At 38.0% G+C, this 21,886-nt stretch overlaps 1 protein-coding gene across 3 annotated transcripts in view; it reads right to left on the reverse strand.

The window, feature by feature from the left end:
- Positions 1–852: 852 nt before the first annotated feature.
- Positions 853–21,886, reverse strand: part of Ylpm1 (YLP motif containing 1) — an 81,977-nt gene continuing 60,943 nt past the window's right edge. Inside the window, exons 17-21 of one of the 3 annotated variants that reach the window (XM_041657972.1) lie at positions 18,047–18,127; positions 15,030–15,081; positions 9,847–9,977; positions 2,637–2,818; positions 853–2,336 (exon numbers count right to left, since the gene is read on the reverse strand). In XM_041657972.1, the coding sequence (XP_041513906.1) occupies positions 2,672–2,818; positions 9,847–9,977; positions 15,030–15,081; positions 18,047–18,127 (411 nt within the window). In that variant the 3' untranslated portion in view covers positions 853–2,336; positions 2,637–2,671. Of the gene's footprint in view, positions 2,337–2,636; positions 2,819–9,846; positions 9,978–15,029; positions 15,082–18,046; positions 18,128–21,886 lie in introns of those variants that run through there. The other 2 variants (XM_041657973.1, XR_005974816.1) reach the window with 2 other exon arrangements.

The raw sequence follows: 21,886 nt of genomic DNA on the forward strand, positions 1-21,886 counted from the left end.
GTTTTCAAGTAGACCTGAATTCCTGAAATGAAAAATGTTACAGATGGCTTAAAATACCTGAAAGATTTTCTAACATGAGACTACTTTGTATTAAGATACAAGAAGCCACAATGCATTAAAATAAAACTAATAAAATGCAAAAGCATACCCAATTGCTTTCTGAAATAAGAAAAACTGCATATTAATAAAGCTGAAAAATACTAGCAAATGCATGAATGCTAGGTTTGGTACTATAATTTGATTTATCTTACTAAAAATAAAAATGTTTACCCATCCCAAATTTTCCCAAAATACCACTGGTGGAGTTTCTAGTTGGTTGCTTCTGGTGGTAACAAAAGCATAAGGATTTCTTAATAGTTTCCTATTGGCCTAGCAGAATCAAATATTAAGAGGTATCTCTGTTACTGCCTTCTGGCTCTTTATCTTTTCATGATTCTCTTTACATAGAAGTCATTTGTTATACCCGGTTCCTGAACCAGGCGGCTCCATGTTCCCCGATGGCTGCACTAATTCTCCCTCCAGCTCCTGCTAGGACAAGACAGAATGCACTGCTTACAAGGTCCGTGATTCATGGACTCATTCATTTCACGGGTGTTTCAAAGGTTACAGAAAGGTTAAGAGTAACTGAAGAATAAAGAGGCTTGCTTTCTTCTCAAGCAGGGAACATACTTTACAAGTCTTGCTTTGGTGAGAAAAGACCAGGTGTGGGGGGAGGTGGGAAAGCGGTCTGCTCTAAAAAGTGGTAAGTCTGTACAAACAACAATTCTATTTGATTATCTTGCCCACTATCTTTTTTCCAGTATAATAAAGGTAGCTGATACAGATCAGTATGTAGAAATGTTACAGGCCTTAACCACCAAGATAGCTTATTAAACACTAAAAACAGTGGAAATCGTTTAATGAAGCAAATTATACATTCAATATTAACTTGTTAATGAACCCGGTTCTTTAACACTTAAACATTCAGAATTTCAAGAAAGGTAAGGTATTAAAGTACAGGAAGTTGTTGCGGTTTCCATTGGTGCCTTTAGTCTCATAAAACCATTACTGAATCCAAAGTGATACTTCTAAACTGTAATGAAATATTACCTCTAGGCATAGTATTTAATGTTGGTCAAAAAATGAGATTTCCAAACATGACAAAATGCTGAGGTCTTCAGTGAACATGTTCACAAGTTGTTGAACTGACTTACAAACTAGAAGTGTTTTTTGAAGAAGAAAGTTCATCTCTATCTTCCTTCATGATAGAAATGACTTTTTAATTTTCAGACTAAAGAAAGGAAAAAAGCCCCCTTTCTATATTTAAAGAAGAATGCTATCTGGGTTTTAGCTCTGCTTCTGGTTCTGGTGGGGAGTATCCATATGAGATGAAAGTCTATGTAGAAGACCAAGCTTTTTAATAATGAGCAATCTGGCAAGAACCTGAAAAGCTAGCAGGTTCAAAGGTTGCTTGCCAGAGAGCTGTACACTTCCATGTATCCTCCTCGATCCTGACTTAAAAAGCAACAAACCAAATTCAATGTAAGGCATCGGCTTAAGTTCTGTGGCACACAGCAGTTCTGTTCACCTGTATTCAAAACCAGCTAAAGAAAAACAAAACAAAAAACAAATATAAAGTAGCACAAAGAGGAAAAATAAAGAGATAACAACTTATCACCCCTTCTCTCCCTATACAAAAATGTCACAGAAGAGACATGCCCCAGGGAACTGATGGATATTTAGACTTGATCTCTGCTAGTCTCTAAGACATGAAGAAAAACAAATCAGCTATAAAGCAAAGCCGAATATTTTGATTATTACTGACCTCAGAGTTTTACAATGCACTACAAACAGCTGTGCTAATTATTCAATGGTAAAGGGGTTGGGAGTGTTCAGCAAGCAGGTAATTAGGACACTGCACTTAAATAGCAATAAAAACAAATTTAAGAAAATAAGAGAAAAGGGCCCATGCTGTACAGCCCATGAATCTCATTGGCTTTATCGTGAAAGTTTATTGTTTTTAATCCTAGTACAATCAGCTACCAGTTACATACAGTAAAAAACAAACCCAGCCACAAAGCAATGATGATAGTCTGTGACAGCGTACAGTGGAGGAATACTCTGCTGGGATCCGCTAGTGGATCCCCACCTGACTTCAACAGTTACGCTAACCCTCCCTCCCCAAATTAGTTAAGAAAAATTCATATCTTGCTAGGGTATAGCAAGATTCTAAAATTTCTTGGGGATACTGGATAACTTTTAAAAACAAAAAGTGGTAGAAACAAAACAAAATTGAAACGTGGCAACACAAGAAGCTTCATGAGGCCTTGGCTTCAGGTCACCTCAAAGCGAACCGCCTGGAAAGAAAAGAAAACAGGGTTACTCCAGGAATGGTGAAACAGAAGATTCAGTTAACTTCAGTATCCATTCTAGCACAACTTCACCCTCCCCCAGAACAGAGGAGCCAAGTTTTTCTTAAGTATTTTACAAGGCTTACAAAAACCTGCTTTTTTTCTAACATTCTTTATTGCAAATGTTAGTGCTAGTACATACTTACTTGTTCAGAACTAGAAAAATGACTTTTAGTAAAGCATGCTGTCCTCAATACTTTTGAGGTAACCACACAACAGGCTATTTATGTGGCTGGGTACCCTTACCTTAGAGGAATAATGCTCCAGTCAAAAACTAAGTCTCATATATATTTGGTTCGATTGAGGGCTTTTTCAGCCAGGTGACCACTTTCATCTGTGATCTTCTCCCAATCAGTCTGTCCGACCACAAAACCTATGGCCCTTTTCCTATCTGCATCCTTCTTTTCTTCTAGGTCTGCCCATCTCACCTAAAGAGAAAAAAGCATTAGTCTGGGTTGTTTGAAAGAAGTGAAGGAACCCCAAAGGTGCCCTCTTTGGATAATTTAGTGGATAGATTAACAGAATTAAAATTATAAGTAAAAAAAAAAAAACCTCTGTCAAAATGATGTTCTTAAAATACCTCCTTGTGATGCTCGCCTATTTCAAACCTTTCCCCAACTATACGACCAGTCCTATCACTAAAGCCCTCGTGCTCTGCCCTGTCAGCTCCATGGCATTTTGTATGAGCAACACAGTTTTCTCGTTCTCACTTTACAGCTGAGCCTGTCTACCTAGCATCGGTCTAGGACATCCGTCCCCACTTTATCCTTTGATTAGCCATTGCTTCTCTAGGCTTGTCTGGAGCTTATCATATCTACTTTTAAATTTTCATATTGCAAGATGACTATTTATAGAAACATATACTATATATGAACTTTAAACAACTTAAACTTTAACTCTGTACAATAACTATTTCTTGAAATTTAATCAGGGAAAAAACCAGGGGGCTAGTAATGTCATTTTCATTCATAAGCTACCAGAAACTACTGCTTCAAATGTTATTATGGCAAGATTCCAACTTCAGGAATATTTATATTCCCTCTTGGTACTTTTTCAAAAAAGATAGATTTATAAGTTCTTAAAATACATGCACATATCTCATATTCTGTTAAGAGCAAAAATCTTTAAGAAAAGATTACGATACTGCTACTTTTACTGTACACAGAGAACCAAAGCATATACTATAGTTTGATATGCTATATTTCAAATATAGTTTGTGATTTCTTTTTTTTTAAAGATTTTTATTTATTATGTATATAGGTTTCTTCCTTCATGTATCCTGCAGTACAGAAGAGGACACCAGATCTTATTACAGATGGTTGTGAGGCACCATGTGGTTGCTGGGAATTGAACTCAGGACCTTTGGAAGAGCAGCCAGTGCTCTATTCCTCTGAGCCATCTCTCCAGCCACCTAGTTTGTGATTTCTTATGTCCCAAATATAGAACACTGAAATTCTGTGCTCTTTACACTGGTCATGGAAATGCATTATTGCTTTATGATACACTGACTTTCCTTTTTAACATTTGCAAGACTGACTAAGATGTCTAGGCTTCTAACATCTGGTCAGAGAGAAGATAAAGAGTAATAGCAGGAAAAAGTGGTTAACACTTGAGCCTTTTTAAAAAAATGATCTATGGGGGCTGGAGAGATGGCTCAGAGGTTAAGAGCATTGCCTGCTCTTCCAAAGGTCCTGAGTTCAATCCCCAGCAACCACATGGTGGCTCACAACCATCTGTAATGGGGTCTGCTGCCCTCTTCTGGCCTGCAGGCATAAACACAGAGAGAATATTGTATACATAATAAATAAATAAATATTTAAAAAAATGATCTATGTATTTTTATCTTAAGTGCACTGATGCTTTGTCTGCATGTATATCTCTGTAAGGATATTGGATCCCCTGGAGCTGGAGTTAAACAGACAATTGTGAGCTGCTATTTCAGTGCTGGGAATTGAACCCAGGTCCTCTGGAAGAACAGTCAGTGCTCTTGACTGTTGAACCATCTCTCCAGCCCCACAACACTTGATTCATCTTTATTTCCACTTTTTCTGTGCATGTATACACATGCGTGGTATATGTGCATACATGTGCACTGGTATACACATACCTGTGAGTGTGGAGGCTAGCAGCTCATCTCTGGTGTCTTCCTCTATTGCTCTTTTGCTCTCCACCTTATATATTGTGGTAGAATCTCAGACTTGTACCGAGACCTCCGTTAGCAGTTAGCCAGCTTGCTCTGGGATTCCTTGTCTCCATATGCTGAGATTACAGGCAGACCATCACACTCACCTGACTTCTGATCTGGGTATCTAAATTCTGGCCCTCATACTCGTATGGCAAGCACTTTATCTACTAAGCCATCTACCTAGTCCCACACTTGATTTAGAACTTAAACAGTTTATTCTTGAGTCAAATATGAGTGACCATGTCCTGGGAATACAGATCATGGCTGCAACAAACAACCTGCCCCAATGTGGGAGCAATTGCATCAGGCTTTCTGAGGCACAGAACAAAAGGAAAGAATAAATTTTTCAGATATATTGGTGAAAATGAACAAACATGGCTTTCTACACCTCCCTGGCAACTTCAAACACCCATCAAGATGTTTATCTTTTGTGTGTGTGTGTTACTGGAGATTGAATCTAGGACCCTGTACATGTTACGTAAGTCTCTTACTATTGAGCTTTATGCCCCAAAAATATGTACTATGGGTAATTCATACATACTCTTAGTTCCATTTAGGATCAAGTGCACATATTTTATGATAATGTTACTAGTGTTAAGGATGGATGAGCAGACATTCAATAGCCACTGAATAAAGAAAAGGTCAACTCAGATCATAGTAAATTTAAATGCCCAGAGCATTCTCAGTAGTCAAGTATAAAGTAATTGTATCCAACTATTTAAAAAAAATTCTTTTAAAGATTTTCTAGGGGGCTGGAGAGATGGCTCAGAGTTTAAGAGCATTGACTGCTCTTCAGAGGTCCTGAGTTCAATTCCCAGCAACCACAGGCTCACAGCCATCTGTGATGAGAGCTGGTGCCCTCTTCTGGCCTGCAGGCATCCATGCAGACAGGAATTCTATACATAATAAATATTTTTTTTTAAATTATTTATTATATATACAATATTCTGTCTGTGTGTAGGCCAGAAGAGGGTACCAGACTTCATTACAGATGGTTGTGAGCCACCATGTAGTTGCCGGGAGTTGAACTCAGGACCTTTGGAAGAGCAGGCAATGCTCTTAACCACTGAGCCATCTCTCCAGCCCATAAATATTTTTTTTAAAAAACTATCTTCTATCCTATGTATGAGTGTTTTGCCTATATATATGTATGTGTACCTTATGAGTGCAATATCCCTGGTGAGAAGAGGGCATCAGATTTCCTGGAACTGGAATTAAGACAGTTCTAAGTCATCATGTGGATGCTAAGAACCCAACCTGGATCCTCTTCAAGAGCAACAAGAGCTCTTAACTGCTGAGACTCTAAAACTTTAAAACTTAGATAAAATGTAATTTTTACTCATTAAAAAATTATATCTAGGGAAGGGCAGATGGGATGGTGGATGGGAGGGAAAACTGCTGTTGTGGTGTAGTTATTTACTTATTATTTTTAAAGAAAACACTGACTTTAGTGGCCACTGAGATGGTTATGCTGGCTAGTTTTTTGTTGCTGTTTGTCATTTTGACACAACTAGAATCATTTGGAAAGAGAGACCTCAACTGAGAAAATGACCCCATCAGATTGGCCTATCAATAAGTCTGTGAAGCATTCTCCTGATTGATATGACAGTGATGTAGCCTTGGGCAGGTCATCCTGAGACGTGTAAGAAAGCAGGCTGAGGGGCTGGAGAGATGGCTCAGAGGATAAGAGCACCGGCTGCTCTTCCAGAGGTCCCGAGTTCAATTCCCAGCAACCACATGGTGGCTCACAAAAATCTGTAACAGATCAGGTGCCCTCTTCTGGTCGTCAGGCAGAATACTGTAAAGAAATCGGAGGAAAAAAGAAAATAAAAAGGAAGGGGCTGGAGAAATGAAATGGCTCAGCGGTTAAGAGCACTGACTGCTCTTCCAGAGGACCAGGGTTCAATTCCCAGCACCCACACCCAGCACCCACATGGAAGCTCGCAACTCTCTGATAATCCAGTTCCTGGGGATCTGACACCTTCACACCAATGCACATAAAATAAAGATAAATAAATAAAAAGAAAAAAAAAAAAAGAAAGCAGGCTGAGTAAGCCATGCGGATCAAGGCAATAAGCAGGTTCCTCCACAGTTTTGCTCTCATCTCTAGGGTTTCTGTCCTGACTTCCCTCAGTGATGGAGTGTGACCTGAGAGTTTTAAGAGGAAAGTTCCTGCCCTTTCTTCCCTAAGCTGCATTTGTTGATGGTGTTTCATCACAGCAGCAGAAATACTAAGATAGTGCATAAAAGAGTCTGCCACCAAGTCTACCCATCTGCACGTGGCCCTGGAGCCCACGGAAGAACAGAACCAAGTCACAAACTTGTTCTCTGATCTATACACACACATAAAGACATAAAATAAAAAATAAAACACTGATTTAGCATAAATGACTGATTTTTTATTTTTATTTTTTGTTTGTTTTTTTGAGACAGGGTTTCACTGTAGTTTTAGAGCCTGTCCTGGAACTAGCTCTTGTAGACCAGACTGGACTCGAACTCCCAGAGATCCGCCTGCCTCTGCCTCCCGAGTGCTGGGATTAAAGGCATGCACCACCACCGCCCAGCTATGACTGATATTTTAAAAAATCTTTTTATTGCTGGGTTTGAGGCCATTTTGGTCTACAGAGTAAGTCCCAGGACAGAGAGGGCTACACAGAGAAACCCTGTCTTGAAAAGTTGAAACCAACTGGACAGTGGTGGAGCAAGCTTTTAATCCCAGCTTTTAGGAGGCAGAGGCAGGTGAATCTGTGAGTTTGAGGCCAGCCTGGTCTACAAAGCAAGTTCCAGGACAGCCACGATAGTTAAACACAGAAACCCTGTTTCGATAAACTAAAAGAAAACAAAAACAAAAACAAACCACAAAAAAAAAAAAACCCAAATCAAACCAAACCAACAAAAGAAAAACCAAAAATACTTATCATTTTAGTGCTTGTGTGAAAGCACACATGCACGCACTGGCATGCACATGTCACAGCATGTATGTGGGGGTCAGGAGACAACTTTGCGCATTTTCTCATTCCACTTTTTTGGTGGATTCTAGGGAACAAACCCAGGTCATCAGGCTTGTCCACTGGGCAGCAGGCATCTTTATCTCTGAGCTGTCCTGCTGGCCAATGACTATGATTTTTTTGTTTCCCCGCTTTGGTTTGTTGAGTTAGGGTTTCTCTGGGTAGCCCTGGCTGTTCTAGAACTCACTCTGTAGACCAGGCTGGCCTCGAAATCCGGTTGCTTCTGCCTCCTGAGTGCTGAGATTAAAGGCGTGCAGCGCCAAGGCCTGGCAATGACTACAATTTCTAAAGAAAATTTAATACTTAAACCTACTGTATTTAACGCCCATCTCTAATGAAACTTAATCTCTTAAAGTCGGTTATCTATTATTAGGCATTCACAGACCTTACACATTTAAGTATCAGAATGAATAAATAACTATGAAAATACTAAAAATAAATTATAAGGCAGAAAACAACTTCAGCCAGAAATAGTTTCTTAAATGTCCAACTTCCTTCTAATTTTCCTAAAGGTACTTTTGAGATTTACACCACCATGTCTTTTTCTGGGAAGGAGGGGACATTTAACTGTTAAAAAAAATTATATCTAGGAAAGAGGAAAGGTGGAATGGGAGGGATAGAGGGGGAGGAAACTGCAGTCGGGATGCATTGAAAACAAAAAAATTAGAAAAGAAAATCATACAGAAAAATCTTGACGAACACTCAAAGGTTTGAGGTACATGTGCTTCATTCATTACCATTCAAACATTTCTAAGAAAGTAAAATTACTTCAAGATCAATCAATTTCTCTTTAAAGTTGTACTAAATACTGCCTCTTTCTAGTTTATATGTGAGGAAATACAGTTTCTTTTAAGAATAGAAATCATAAATAGTAATTTTTGAAATTTTATTCATCTATTTATTATACTGGGGATGGAACCCAGAACCTGATATATAAGGCAAGTGCTTAACCACTGAGTTACATTACACCCCAGCAAAAATGGCACTTTAAAGCCTAGTCACTGGGGACCACCTTTTGAAGACAGTCATAGCTACGTGAGCAAAAACAGGGAAAAACAGTTCTCATTCATTGTCACCAGAACTGTAACTCACAAGTCCCATCCCAAGGAAAGCCACTCCTACTGTTTCGTGTTTTCTGAGACTAGGTCTCTGCAGCCCAGGCTGGCCATCATGGACAATCTCCCAGCCTTTATTCAGTCCAAGGTGATGAGACTGCATGGATTCACCACCATGCTTAGCTTGAGCCAATTAAACTTTGGTTGCCTCACTCTTAAAGTTTTTGCATGTGGCCGGGCATAGGTGAAAGGCCATTAATGGGATTTCCCTTTCCCATCCCCTCAAACTACATAGACAAGAGTGGGTTTACTGTATGTCTGCAGTATTTGAATTTTTTTGGTTTCCCAAGACAGAGCGAACCTGGAACTCACTATGTAGACCAGGTTGCCTCAAGCTCACTTAAATTCACCTGTTTCTTTTTAGTGATGGGATTAAAGGTATATCATTTTACCTTGCTTATCTGCAGTGTATCAATGAGTTCTGAAACGGGGATTCTTTTTTTTTTAAAGATATATTTATTTATTATGTATACAGTGTTCTGTCTGTCTGTATGCTTGCTGGCCAGATGAGGACACCAGATCTTATTACAGATGGCTGTGAGCCACCATATGGTTGCCGGGAATTGAACTCAGGACCTCTGGAAGAGCAGTCAGTGCTCTTAACCTCTGAGCCATCTCTCCAGCCCTGAAATGGGGATTCTTTGAAATGAAAGACACCATGATGATAATCTACTAACATTTTTATTCTCTCATACTAAAATATTGTCTTAATATTCAAGCACTAAGAAAATTAATTTAAAAGAAATACAAAGAGGGCTTAGAGAGAAACTCAGAAGTTCAGAGCACTTGCTGCTCTTGCAGAGGATTCAGATTTGATGTTGCAAGTATAAGGCAGCTTATACGTTATCTATAACTCCATTTCCAGGAGATCCAATATTCTTCCTAGTCTCTGCAGGTACCAGACATGCATATGATATATGTAACATACATGCAGGTTAACAATCATACCAATAAAATAAAAATAAGTAAACTTTCAAAGTGTGCTTGTAATTGTAGCATTTTCTGTTTTTACTGGGAGCTCGACACTGAACTTGGGTCCTTAGACTTGCATGACAAACACTTTATGGGCAGCCATTTTCCACCTCCAACTTTCTTCTAAAATCCAAATGCTATTTAGATGAGTCTTCAAGTTTCAGTAAGTCTCTTACCCTCTTCTTCCCGGGCTCGGAAGCACGAGTTTCATAGTCATCAGGGAGCTGCAGGTAATCCTCCATTCTGCTGGCAATCGCCTCCCAGTCACGTTTCCGTTTAGTGCCAGTCCTCAAGCCGTCCAACTTGTCTGGGGAACAAACACAGAGCCAAAGCATTAACAGTGTGTGGATTTGCATACAGCACACAAAGGAAAAGGAGGGCTAGATTGTTTCCAGAGGGCACATCCACATTTTTCAATGCAGCACCATTTTCAGATCTAAACTATCTTCTTGTCTATGAAAATATCAAATTTTATGTGATTCCCACAGTCTGCTTGGTGTTTGTACTGGGTAATATTTATAATTTGATGGTTTTAGCAATAAATATGGGTAAGGCAAGAAAAGACTCTCCCACCCTCAGAAAAATCACACTTCAGCTCTCATGTTCTAAAAAGAACAAAACAAAACAAACAACAAAAACCAGGTCTCTTTAAAAACAATTATTGCTTTTTTCTTTAACACAGTGTTAATACTGCTCAGTTGATCTACAAAGATGTGTGATACCGTATCATAAGAAAATCAGACAACAACAAGATCATGTGTAAGGATGTGTTTTTGATTATGATTTTGGATAAGAGCACTCATGAGTTAATATTTATGAGTAAGGGGACTATATGAGACCCCCTCTTTCTTTGAATATACTGGAAAGTACTGCTGATCACTTTGTACTTTGAGTATACTGTAAAGTACTGTTGACTCACCATGCTAAGGATTGATGTGAGTCAAAGTGATCAAATCTGGTATTTTGTTCTTAATCTTAAATTTGAAAAGAGTTGGCCTCCCAATATCTCATTATTATCAAATAAACAACACATTTAGAAATTATGAAATATCAGATTAGGTATCTTAAATAACACATAATGAAAATGTGTCTTTTTTATTTGTTGTTAATATTGATTTTGAATATAGATGTGGAATATTATGAGTTATGTATATTTGAGCTACAGTGAAGCACTTGCATCCCCTGAAGTTATCTAAACACACTATTGTTAAAGTTTAACTGCTTCAGAAACACATAACGAACATTCAACTCCAGAAAGAACGCAGAATTTGTACACTAGAAATCTTTAAGGTACCGAGTTGGAAAAAATTTTATATGGAACGTATACTGGAAGCAGGCGCAAGGAGGGAGAAGTTATGCTTTCTAATGTACAAACTCCACACCCAAGTAACTGTATACAAACTTTAAGAAGCCAAAAAGATTTTACATAATTGGCAAAAGGTTTAGTTCCCATACCCTTCCCTCATAAAAGCAATTATCATTGAAAATTAGTAATATGAATGACAATAGTTTACAAAACTCAAGAAAATTGTTCCATCTTGTTTCAACAAAATTTCCCTGAGATGGGCTGCACAGAACAATCTTCTACCTCTTCTGTTGATAAAATGCTGTACCAAATGGCTCTACAGACAGGTCATACTGTACAGAACCCTTGGCTACATAGGGACACAATACATGGTATCAGAAAACCCATGGCAATCCTTTAAGTAGTAAGACCAACCTTAGTTCAAGACCTTAGACAAGCAGTGTCTTACTAAAGAGTAAGAAGCTCCAGTACACTCACTAAACAAACTTCCAAGGATTTCCAAACTTAGAACAACTGATTTGCATGAACATACTCTGAAGTGAAAGTTTCACATTTCAATTCTAACAACAGAGCATGGTCAGGCAGCATTGCAGAAAGGCAGGTGGAAACTGCAAGGGTATTTCCTTGTCCACTAGGTAAAGGCATCATGTGTTCTGTATTTGCAACTTGAAGTCCCAAAGCCTACACTTCTAGTCAGAACACCCTTATTTGAAATCTTTGATTTGAAATTTTATTGTGCAAGCACATTAAAGTTTCTTTTAAGTGCTGAAGAAAGTACCCATCCACACGAACACTGGGATTCCAAACACTCCGGTGACATAAAGTAAGGGAAGAGGAATCTGGGAGTTGGTTACAGAAGACAGGTGTCCAAATTCCCTCACACATTAGAAACCTAGTTGCAAGATGAAGTTTTAAAGAGGATGAAGTTTTGATCCAACTTGGTTGGTCACAGAATTTACCACAACTTTAAAACACTGCATGTTACTATAGCACAAAGGAAAAATTCCATAGATACATCTATATATTTTCTAAATGTAAATGGTATTTGAAAATTTGTCCAAGGTGAACATACAAGAGTTATGTGCCTACACAAATAACAATTACACCTCAACTGTGAAAAGATGATTTAGTCTGTCTGATAAGGAGAAGGCTAAAATACAACTCTTAAGTACTGACAAGTGACATTAAGATGAATTACAGTAAGTCTAGAATATTCTAGTTTGTACAAGTGTGAGAAACTAAAAACCACATGACTGCAGTTGAAGTAGCTTCAGTACTGAATCCCGGCAGATGTGTGTAAAACCCAGCTCTTGCATTACCACGTCTATCTCCCAGGCAATAAAGAGCAGTCAGGTGTAACTAACACTGGTCAGGCAGCTGTCAATCACATGTAATACCATGCCAGGTATAGCTCAGGCCAGTAACTGTTTTAAATTGATGTTCCTTCTTATTTAACAGACACAGGCCGACTTACATATTAAGCACAAATCAAGATTCTACAACGATTTCTGGTCAGCTGCTTGGAAGAGTATTTTCTTACTGGAAGACTCTTCTAAGAACCAAAACCCTCAGCTCCAGTTTCAGCTCCTTCAGCTCAATATGCAACACAGATAAAGCTTATGCTTCCACCTCAGCATAATCATGTTGCTAAGAGAAATTTAAGAATGCTGGTAGAGTATTCGGGGAAATAAAGTGCACCTGGTAAACAAACATTAAATTTGATGATATATGAAAGGCATGCAACACAAATAGGCTAATTCTCAGATGATCCTCATGAGTTAGGAAAGCATTTTCAATTGACCCAATGGGTCAATCTCAAAGGAGTAAACATTTTGATAAAGCTTACACTCAATTTTCCTTCTTTGAAGGTTGGATTAACTCTCAAGATAATCCGGTGGTGCCAGATGCTAGATCCTTTATAAAACATCATTGTCACTACTTTTACAATCAAGTAAAAATTTCCCTTTCTAGATTCATTACTAAAGCCATTACTAAAAAGATTCATGAGAAATCCACTTTAAGCACGCAGAAATTCACTGTGTAATATCTTTAACACTAACAGACTGTATAAGATACATTTCTGAGAAATAATAGACAAGTCAAATTTCTCAGAAATCAGTATAAACATTAATAACATTTCATTTGTCTTGAACACTCATAATAGCTATGTTCCATTTTCTTTTCTCCTCTAAAACTAGAAAGGAAAACAGAAAATGGGATGGTTCATTTTCTAAAAGCACAATCCCAGATCATATATTGCATAACACCTTGGGAGAATATCTGCTAAAATATGCGTCACTTTTACAATCCCCTTATTTTTACGATCACACTTTGCCATTGAAGCTCATCACTAAAGCACCAGCAGAAACCAATGATCTTCTAATCTTACAGGGTATTTTAAAACTATAGCACGTCAAACAGGGTTGACTAATTCAAAAGAAGCAACACTTAAGACACCACCCTTAAAAAAAAGTTGTGGTTACTATTTTCTTTTTCTAAAAGAAGTATTTATTTATTATGTATACATTGTTCCACCTGCATGTATGCCTGCAGGCCAGAAGAGGACACCAGATCTCATTACAGATGGTTGTGAGCCACCATGTGGTTGCTGGGAGTTGAACTTGTCACCTCCAGAAGTTCCACAAGTGCTTTTAACCTCTGAGCCATCTCTCCAGCCCCAGTTACTATTTTCTTAAATATTTAACTGCATTTAAGCAAAAAGGTGCTTATGGTATGTATGGGGAGAAAGTCCATTACTGTTAAATTTCTCTGAGGAAAAATTTGTAGACGAATATTCCAATAAACCACAAACAATTTTTACTTAACACAAGCTAATTCTTTTTTTTTTTAAATTATTTATTTATTATGTATACAATATTCTGTCTGTGTGTATGCCTGCTGGCCAGAAGAGGGCACCAGTCCCCATTACAGATGGTTGTGAGCCACCATGTGGTTGCTGGGAATTGAACTCAGGACCTTTGGTAGAGCAGGCAATGCTCTTAACCGCTGAGCCATCTCTCCAGCCCCCCACAAGCTAATTCTTTATAAGATTTTTTTTATAGCAAGTACCTATCCCCACAATGCACTACTACTAGTTTGTGTATTCATCTTTTAAGACAAAACCCACTCAAACCAACTGCTATCTCTAACCCAAGTGACCCATGCAAGTGTGTGTACCATGCACTCCCCTTACATGTAAAGGTCACATGACCTAAGTAGCCAAAGTGCTGAATGGACAAACTAAGTCTACAGACTTAGGATGCTGAGTTGGTTGCTTGGTTCTAGAGTAACAATACACGGAGAGAAAAACTGAGAGTCACCTTTCCTAATCAATCAGTAAGTCCTGGCATGGTCCTTTAAGTTTCTACTGAGACACCTAAATTGACATATTAAATTGGCATTTTAAGTGAAGTAAAAAAGATTAAAAAAAAAAACCCTTTCAGAATCACACTAAAATATCTAAGGAATACATTTAGTACATACAATTTTTATACAGGGAACTCTAAAGTTTGATGTAAGCAATCATTGAAAACGGTTTATCTTGTAACTTGGTACTAAAACCAGTCTGAAGAAAAATTTAAATGGAGTCTCCTTGAATATTTCAATTATGCACTTACTTCCCAACACAGAAACTCAAGTACTCAGGTACCTTCTTTTAAATTACATTTTAAAACCCTAGTATTTATTAGAATTATTACTAAAGTAATTAATTACTAAAGTACTCACAAACAAGCTCAACTTTGGGTTACAGGTAAATATTCTTTTAAAAAATGTTAGGAGCACATTTATGATTAATACTAAAAAAAGAATGTTAGAAGTAACAGTATGTTATTATGCTTATCAAATATTTCTAATTATCCTAAAAATTTCCAATGAATTTTTTTGTAAAAAAAATCCTTTTTCCTCTGTCACAGATACAAGAAGGCAAGGCAAGGCTAGTGAAATAACTGCAGGGTGAGCACAAGCTTCTGGCCCTTCACTCATACAGTGGAGAGCTCTATCACCATGATCATCAGGTATCACATATAAAAACAGGAAAAAGGAAATACCCACCTAGCTTTGCCTCAGAAGTGTCCATCTCCCATTTGCTTTTCGGAATGTAACCCTAAATCGTACACAGAGAGAAGCTCGAAGGGTTAGAAAGAGACACATACATGCATAACACGTTTGAATTGGAAAAGCATTAAAACTGGGAATGGATTCAGTTTCCACTCGCTAGTTATAAATATATCCTTATGGAAAACACAACTTTATTATCCTTGAAGAAAGTTAAGTGACCAAATTCACCAAACCTCACTGCACTTTTAGAGCAGTCGTCAGGACAGGATCAGGAATGCACTGAGGCAGGTCCAGCTGAGGACTCAACTGCAGCCTCAACACCAGATGTATTGCAATTATGGCAAGAGTGTACAGATAGTTACTGAGCCAGGATCAATAGCACTCAGGAAATTTATAAACTAGCTAGGTTACTTTCTAAGAACAACTGCTATTCTCAAGTAATTGAAGCCATTATGTCCAAAAGTGTTCTTCAAGATATTCATTCCAGTGTCTTTTTTAGTACTTGGAAAAGAAAAACTGGTACTTGAACCCAACTACCCCATCATGAAGTTCACACTTATTTTAAAATGACTCAATCCATGTGCCAGTTAGATCTTACAAAGGCTAATTTTATTGAATCAACTTCAGAGCAGTTCTCTTTCACCAGATGAAAATGAAACTATTTCTGATAGCTTCTAATATTACGTTTTCCTGTTATGTGATAAACCAGAAATTACCACAGGCAATTTACAGCTTACATAAGATAACTGAGTAATTCATTTTAAACAAGTACCCCAAACATCTTCCAATGTCCCTGGGTGTCTACAACTATGTAGTAATCCCTTCTGTTTAGTCTCCTAGCCAGTTTATTCCATGTCATTTATCCCAATTCTCCTTTTCCTTTATTTGGACTATGATTTCAATTAGATCCTATTATACAGAAATGTTAAGGACCTAGTGAACCAGACAAATTCATTGAAAGTATTGTCTTTTACGAGTCATCTCTCTACTGTTGAGAATGTTCAAGGTCATGGAGCAGACTGCACACAGCTGCATTAAAAACACACTGGAGACATCGGAACAATCTCTACAGGAGAGTTCACTTGAGCATCGTATTCCAGGACACCTTTGCTTTTATACACTGCTAGTCTTCATGCAGAACTAGGAATTACTAGGTAGTATTTCAGATTATAAATTACATCTTTTCCAAAAACACTTAGATCAAATCAAGAAAAAGCTGTGCTGACGTGATGATGTTGAGTTAAATACTGAGGAAATTTGCACAAATGTTATCTTAAAAACCACCTAGAAGCATAAGCATCACTGGAATAGTAGAATTATAGACTGTAATCATATGTACTAGGTTTGTGCAAGCACTAAAGGCAGGAATCTATCTCACCAACAATCCCTAGGGATTCTTTTACCTAAGAAAAGACTGGACTTCATTCAGTACAGAACTGAAAATGCTAAGTTTACTGAGATTCTGTTAAAGCAATCTGGATGACACAAAACTTGCTTACACCACCTTGGTTAATATTCTCCAGGAATCTTTTACCCTTGGGATAGATTCCAAGAGCAAAAGAGCTGGATCCTGCTATGTGATTGGGCTAAAAGAAGTTGAGTTAAGTAAAAAAGTGTATTCAAGTCCCCCATCCTGGTCATCCTCAAAACTTTCATCCTTTAGCATGGAAATACAAGAGAGTTCAACAGAGTAGAATTTTAATGCTTCCTTACCAGTACTCTGATGTAAAACTAGTGTTACAATGTATTTCTTTTTTAAAAAGTAACTGTACATTTAATTAAAAGCTTCAAGTTGACTACATTTAAGCAAGTGAGATGAAGCATATCTTGAAATAAAACTGCCACAAAAGATGAAGCTTCCAAAAGCTAATAACACTGTGAATTTCTCATAGTCACTGTCTAGTACAGGGTATAAGTAGTTAGGGAGGCTAATAGTTACCCACAACAGTGTGGCCTTTAAGTAAATTTCCTGCTCACATATTAGAGTATGTATGTCAAAATGCAACCTGATTAAGAAAAATAAGACTTAAAAAACATACTGAGACTCAATTATCATTAACTTTAAAGCTTATTTTTTAATACACATTTTAAAAATCTAGGAATGAAGAGGTCGACACCAATGCTATATAAACACAGTTTCTACCAAGAGTCTTCTATGTCACACACGGTTTGAAGAGACCACTCCTTATAGACTATGTTTTAAGGGACAGCAATCAGAAATCTCCGTTTGTACATTTTCATTAAAAGAAATATGAGAAGCAACTTTAGCAAGAGCTGAAATAGCAAACAAAGCAAATAATACTGTGGATTTAAAAAGCAATACTATTCAAAGGCATTGTTAATCTCCGTACCTCATTAGCCAACACTAACACGTCAGTAATTTTATAGGTTTCATTTCTTGAGTGACAGGATAAGGAAAACATCTCCAGAGGTGTAATCAAAAGCATTTACAGGAGGTACACAGAACTTTACACTAACATTATTATTTTATCAGCCTTGGTAAAAATCCATTGCCTACACAGTCATTTTTGTCATCACTTAACAAGACAAAATAAGAACAACTCCAGCAGCCAGTGGCAGCCCTTTGCTTCTTCGTTTAATAAGTTCTGCCTCAAGTGACAGAACTCAATTTTGAGATCTTAAAGCAAAGAAGACACACGTATGCACATACTGGACAGGCTATACCACACACCCGCTGGAATGGAAAAAACTCCCTTTCATATGTAATTTACTTTTTTGAAAAGTATACTCTCTTATAACCACCCACAGCTAGATGAGTACAAAGAGGAGTTTCTTAGTACTCTGCTAAATTTTTCTTTTAACAACACAAGAGTTTTTTGGACTAGGAAAGAATAAAAAAGAATCCAAAGCCTCCATGAAGATGATTACGGAAACTTTTACTGTAAAAAGTGTGTATCAACACTATTTAATCTAACTACAGATCTGAATAAAAATACTCCTTAAGAATAACAAAGAGACACTTTGCTCAAAGTGGTTGGTCTGTCTCCTACCAGTTCGCTTTCCTCTTCTTCTGCATCTTTCTTTTCATCCTTCTGTTCTTCAATATTTGCATCAAAATCTTCCATCTCTACCTACAATATACCAATAATCATTGTTTAAAAAAAGGATTGCATTAGTATTTAAGGAAATGTTGACTCACTAGAATCTAGAATAAGCACAAGACGGCATGGGCTCTTCTCTGCCATATACTACGTAAATCTGAACACCTTGAACTTTGAATTGGGACTAAAAGACCATAGAAAGATATTCCTGGAATTTTTATCTTTATCCCTATAAAGTTAGACAAAATATTTTACTCTAAGTAGATGGGTCACCTGTTTTTAATGCTCAAAAGATACAGACTTTTAAAAACTTCTAATGAGTATTTCTCCAAAATAAGAGAAATGGGGGCAGGGGCACAATAACAAATATGAGAGCACAGAGATGTGGAAGTACTTAGAAGGTAACACAAACTGGTAGGAAACCACCAAAGCTGGTATAAGGAAGAGAGATTGGTGGTTCCTCCAACAGGGACAGAGGGTGCTAGAAGAGGAGCACCGTCAGGAATGCTAGCCACAGTAACATGCCATGTTTCGGGGAGACTTCAGAAAACAATCGCAGAAAGAATTTAAAGGACTTCATTCAAAACTGTTAACTTTTTTGGCTCTGTAAGACCAGGTCAGCCTCAAACTCACAGAGATCCACCTGCCTCTCCCTCCCAAGCGCTGTGATTAAAAGCTTGTGTCATTAGATCTCATCAAAATTGTTACTTTTAAGGTAGTGATATGCCAGTCTTTATAAGGTACGTAAAAGGCAATCTAGCAAACTAATATGGGCATAAAACTGGCAATCTCAGAAATAGGCTGTTTATATGTGTGAAGTTTAAAACTGAGCCAAGGCTGGGGAGTGGTAGCACACGCCTTTGATTCCAGCACGTGGGAGGCAGAGGCAGGTAGAGCTCTATGAGTTCGAGGCCAGCCTGGTCTACAGAATGAGTTCCAAGACAGCTAGGACAAGACAGAGAAACCCTGTCTTGAAAAACAAAGCACAAACAAACAAAACAAAACAAACAACTGAGCTTAGGACAACGGCCTAAGTGATTTCTTAAGGTCTGGAAAGGCTAAGTTAGAAAAGGAGACTGCGTTGAGATGATACAGAGATAAATGGAAAGGCAGTGTATGAACTCATAAAAGCCAGGAAAAAAAGAGTATTTTTTAAAAGGTGGCATGATCAACTCTACCACATGTGGCTATAAATTTGGGCTACAGGAGTATCTGCTCCCAAGTCACAGAATCACACATTAAAAACAGCACCATTCAAAGAACAAGGTCAAACAAAACAGAAGTACACAAGTGACTAAGACAGAAATTCACTGTCTTTTCATGATGCTTTCTTCCAAACTAATGATTACCATCAAGAGTTAGCAATGAGTGAAAATGTGTTGGAGAAAAACAAACTAATAGATACTTATAGATTACTTATTGCAAATTAAAAAAGTAAAAACCCAATAAATATGACGTGGGTGCCAAGGTTTAGACCAAAGCCTAAATTGCAATGAGGTAAACTGGCATCTCAAATAATGTGAACCAAATGTGATGCACTGAGAACATATAATTCGTGCAGCATTCCTGCCAAAGTTTTATTTTACACATTTATTTGTTCGTTCATTCATTCATTCACTCACTTGTGTATGAGCACACACATGTGCCCATTGCTCTAGCGCACAGTAGGACATCAGAGAGCCATTTGCAGGAGTTATTTTCCCCACCATGCTATTATCTCAGTCATCTCCAGAGCCCTGTCTGCTATTTAATTTAAATCTAAACTAACAGAAGCAGCCAACACAAACTGATGGGCACTCAACAGATCAACTGGTCTATATGCATAAAAATTCTATTTTTTATGGTAGTCAGTCTGATAAATTAATTTTTATAAGTCTGAGTCTGGGATTTTCTTTTAACCTTTATTTTTATTTTATGTGTATGGGTGATTTACCCGCATAGATGTCAGTGTACCACCTGTGTACAGTGACTGAGAAGACCAGAAGAGGGTATAGGATCCCCTAGAGTTACAGATGGCTGGAAGCCACCAGATGTGTATTCAGAATTAAACTTGTGTCCTCTAGAAAATCAGCCAGTGCCTTAGCCACTGAGCCACCTCTCCAGGCCCTACAATACTGAAAAATAATAATAAATAAATAGATAGAAACAGTAGGCATACGTGTGTATGCTTCAGTATGTGTGAGACTTTGGGTGTAGGCGTCTTCCTCAATTATTGCTCTTTTTTTTTTTCTTCCCAGATAGGGTTTCTGTGTAATCCTGGCAGTCGTGGAACATGATCTACAGATCAGGCTGACCTCTGCCTCCAAAGTGCTAGAATTAAAGGTGTATATTAACTTATTTTCTGAGACAGGGCTTCTCAGTGAACCTGGAGCTCACCAATTTAGACTTGTTAGCCACTGAGCCCCAGTGATAGATCAATCAATCTTCCCCATCTCCTCTCTCTCCCTCCCTCTCTCTGTGTGTCTCGACAGGGTTTCTCTTTGTAGCCCTGGCTATCTGGAAACTTGCTATGTAGATCAGGCTGGCCTTAAACTCACAGAGATCCCTTCGCCGCCTTTGCCTCTGGAGTGCTGGGATTAAAAGCGTGCACCACCACCACCTGGCCCCCAGGAATCTCTTATATGCCCCCTCCAAAGTAGTTGGATTACAGGCAAGGGCCAACGTGTCCAGTGTTTATATGAGTGATGGGAGTCAAAATTCAGGCCACATACTTTCGTGGCAAGCACTTTACTGAGGGAGCCACTGTTCCAATTACAAAAAGTTATAAAGAGCCCAGCAGAGGTGCCACACACTTTTAAAACCTGCACTCGGGAGGGAGAGGCAGGTGGATCTCTGTGAGTTCGAGACCAGCCTGGTCTACAAAGAGTGTTCCAGGACAGCCAGGGCTGTTACACAGAGAAACCCTATCTTGAAACCGCTCCCCCCTCCAAAAAAAAAAAAAAAACCAAGCTGGGCATAGTAGTGCATGCCTTCTCTGTGAGCTCAAGGCCAGCCTGATCTACCAAAGGAGTTCCAGGCCAGTCAGGACCATACAGTGGCTGTTTCATCCTATCCAAAAAGGGGTTATAAAGTACACCATCAGGACAGGTGATGAAAGCTAAATATAGACTATTTTTTAAGCTAACTCAAGAAAATTCAAGTGTCAAATTAAGGAACTGGCTATGGGGTATGACCTAGGGGGAACATGGGATTAAGTAAATCAAAAAAACAAAAATTAACACTTAAGAAATTTATTTTACTTAATACAGTTAAAGTTTTTTTGAGGCAGGATCTCTCTATGTAGCTCTGACTGTACTGGAACTCACTCTGTAGATCTGCCTGCCTCTGCCTTCCAAGTACTGAGATTAAACATGTGTGTTAACTTTTTATTTTTTTTTTATTTTTTTTTTGCTTTTTTGAGATAGGGTTTCTTTCTGTAGCTCTGGATGGCCTCAAACTCACAGAGATCTGCTTGCCTCTGCCTCCCTGAATACTGGGATTAAAGGCATGTGTCACCACCACCCAGTTAAATTTCTTAAATTTATAATTAATTAACTTTATTAGGGAACATCCTTGTTCTTAGAAGATAGTCATCAATATATTTAGAGGTGATGGACTAATGTTATTCAACTTATCTCTCATATGATTCTATAGTAATGGTATAATAATGTCACTAAGCATTAATAAAGAAAAATGTGGGAAAATATTATCAGATTCATTAAGATCATTAAAAGGTAAAAACATGCTCTTACATTGTTCATGTAACTTTTCTAGAAGTTTAAGACATCTGTGTAAAGAAGGTGAAGTATG

This window comes from Microtus oregoni, unplaced genomic scaffold, assembly GCF_018167655.1.
Source record: "Microtus oregoni isolate MIOR12 unplaced genomic scaffold, Mior012 000009F_ref0000495, whole genome shotgun sequence".
Lineage (NCBI taxonomy): Eukaryota > Metazoa > Chordata > Mammalia > Rodentia > Cricetidae > Microtus > Microtus oregoni.